This window comes from Penaeus japonicus, unplaced genomic scaffold (assembly GCF_977035675.1).
Source record: "Penaeus japonicus unplaced genomic scaffold, GWHDUDI00000001_assembly GWHDUDI00000033, whole genome shotgun sequence".
Lineage (NCBI taxonomy): Eukaryota > Metazoa > Arthropoda > Malacostraca > Decapoda > Penaeidae > Penaeus > Penaeus japonicus.
The window spans coordinates 12,995,720-12,998,219 of NW_028234435.1; the positions used below are offsets into that span (position 1 = coordinate 12,995,720).

The 2,500-nt window shown below is 34.3% G+C and overlaps 1 protein-coding gene across 1 annotated transcript in view; it reads right to left on the bottom strand.

Annotated features, from left to right (window-relative positions):
* Hpd (4-hydroxyphenylpyruvate dioxygenase) overlaps positions 1 to 2,500 on the bottom strand; it is a 23,065-nt gene that overhangs the window by 18,757 nt on the left and 1,808 nt on the right. Inside the window, exon 3 of the mRNA XM_086530430.1 lies at positions 1,054 to 1,116. Coding sequence (XP_086386556.1) covers positions 1,054 to 1,116 — 63 coding nt within the window. The remainder of the gene's footprint in view (positions 1 to 1,053; positions 1,117 to 2,500) is intronic.

The window sequence follows — 2,500 nt, forward strand, 5'->3', positions numbered from 1 at the left end:
AGGAACAGGGATAGAAGAGGAGAGGAGGCGATGTGTGTGTGGAGTAGGGGGAGGGGTGTGTGTGGGTCGAATTAACAAACAAGTTGGCAAATACATTAAAACAATAGAAACAGGAAAGACTTTAAAAACAAATATAGTAATGATGATGAGGATAAAAAGGGATGATGGTGATAATAATGATGATGTTATTTCTAATTATGATAATAATGATGATGATGATAATAATAATGACGACGATGGTGATAATAATAATGATCATAATAACGATAATAATGATAATATGTATGACATCATTCGTGGTTCCAATAATAAGCAAAGTATGTTCAAAGAAATCCCAAATACTCCTCCAACAGAAATAAGATACAAATAGAATGTAAAGCTGCACAACACAACAGCAATGCAACGTTAGGTAATGTGAAAGGCGATGATTTTATAAAGAGAGATTTCGACTGACACGGCATCTGGCACACTGATGATGATGATCTTACTGTAATCATGATGCTTATGTGACAACGTGTTCATGTTAGATCAGAGGCCTGAACACGATGAAGAAGAAGAAGAAGAAGAAGAAGATGAAGATGAAGAAGATGAAGGAGATATAAATGAGGAAGAAAGATGGTCTAAAATTACCTTGTGATCATCAACATGGACGCGTCAAGATGCCAGGACTTTGTTTGATATTTGCAACGATTATGAGGAATCATTTGTATTCTTATTTATTGAAACATGAGGGGCAGAACTTTGAAATCATTATTGTTTATATGAATGCGTATTGTGAATAAATATTTTTGACGTATTTTACCTTCTTTAAAACGTACGAGTTTACACATCGCTATAAAAGACAAAAGCTTACGTTACATACTCTCTTTGGAATTAATGTCATTAAAAAAGAAAAAAGAAAAAAGAAAGAAAGAAAGAAAGAAAAAAAAAACACTGTTCTTTATAAGCAGTACTGGTTATTATTCTACAGCGTTTCGGTTACACAATAAAAGTGACAATGGCGAATCCAGAAAACAAGAACATCTCAGTCCCAGTATATTGTTTGTCACTTACCTGCTTGGCATTTCCAACCCAGAAGGTTAGATGGTCGAAGTGAAGGAATTTGCCGGCTTCGGGCTGTGGAGAGAATAAAGTTGTGGCTTTAGATTCGTGCAATACAAATTCTTGCAGACGCATACCTGAACTAATATGATACATATGCAAACATGCACCCAGACCAAATAAAACACGCATATCAACACGTGTGTGTTTCCTTCTCATTTTCTTCACTCCCATTCTATTCTCTATTCTGTCTATTGTCATTGACCTTTCCAAAAACGTTTCTGAATAGGTACTGATAATCTACGTGCCGACATGTAGACTCTACATGCTCGCACACGGACGCACGTACGAGAATAAACGTAGATACGCACGGAGCGAATATGCCAGTTACCTAAGGTGAAACAAGATATATATATATATATATATATATATATATATATATATATATATATATATATATATATATATATAGATATAGATAGATAGGTAGATAGAGAGAGAGAGATTTAGAGAGAGAGAGAGATTTAGAGAGATTTAGAGAGAGAGAGAGAGATTTAGAGAGAGAGAGAGAGAGGTAGATAGATAGATAGATAAAGAGGGAGAGGTAGATAGATAGATAGATAAAGAGAGAGAGGTAGATAGATAGATAGAGAGACGGGGGGAAGAGTAAAAGAAAGAGAACGAGAACAGGAAAAGAAAAGAGAACGAGAAAGAAAAGGATATAAAGAAAATGAAAGAAAATATCAAACAAGACACAGAGACAGAGGGTGAACAACAAACGGAGGAATAACAAGACAGACAAAAGAGGAAGAGAAGAAGAATTGTTTACAACGTAACTATTGATAACTTGGCATACGCAAGTGAAGACTCAAGCGCCGAGTCTGAAGTTCAGACATTGCTGACTTTATGTTGTTTTTGGTATATGCAACTTCTCTTGTGAATTCATGAGAACAAAGGTCAAACGGTTGTATATGCTCGCATTATCTGCTGCTTGACAACAGTAAATCAATTGCTATTGGTATAATCTAAGCACTAATGAAAATGAAAATTATATTAGTACTGGTGATAATAGTAATATGATTGTAAGATATTGATAATAATGATAGTAATGACATTACTATGATTACAATATTGAAAGTAATAACAAAACAACGATAATAGTAGAAATAATAATAACAATACTAATAATTAAAGCAATAACACTTATAACAGCCATAGCAATACCATTAATTATTCAACAATGTTGATAATAATAATAACACCAACAACATCCCTAAAACTACTTCAACTAAGAATAACGCAAATAACAAACGAATAACGGAATGCGCACAGAGCAAGGGTGAATATGGCGCCAAAACCCATCAGTTCCCTAACCTTGGCCTTACTACCTCATGAACCTTTTCTATCTCGGTGCCAAGTATTAAAATATACTAAAGCGTCATAACTTTTGACGAGCCAA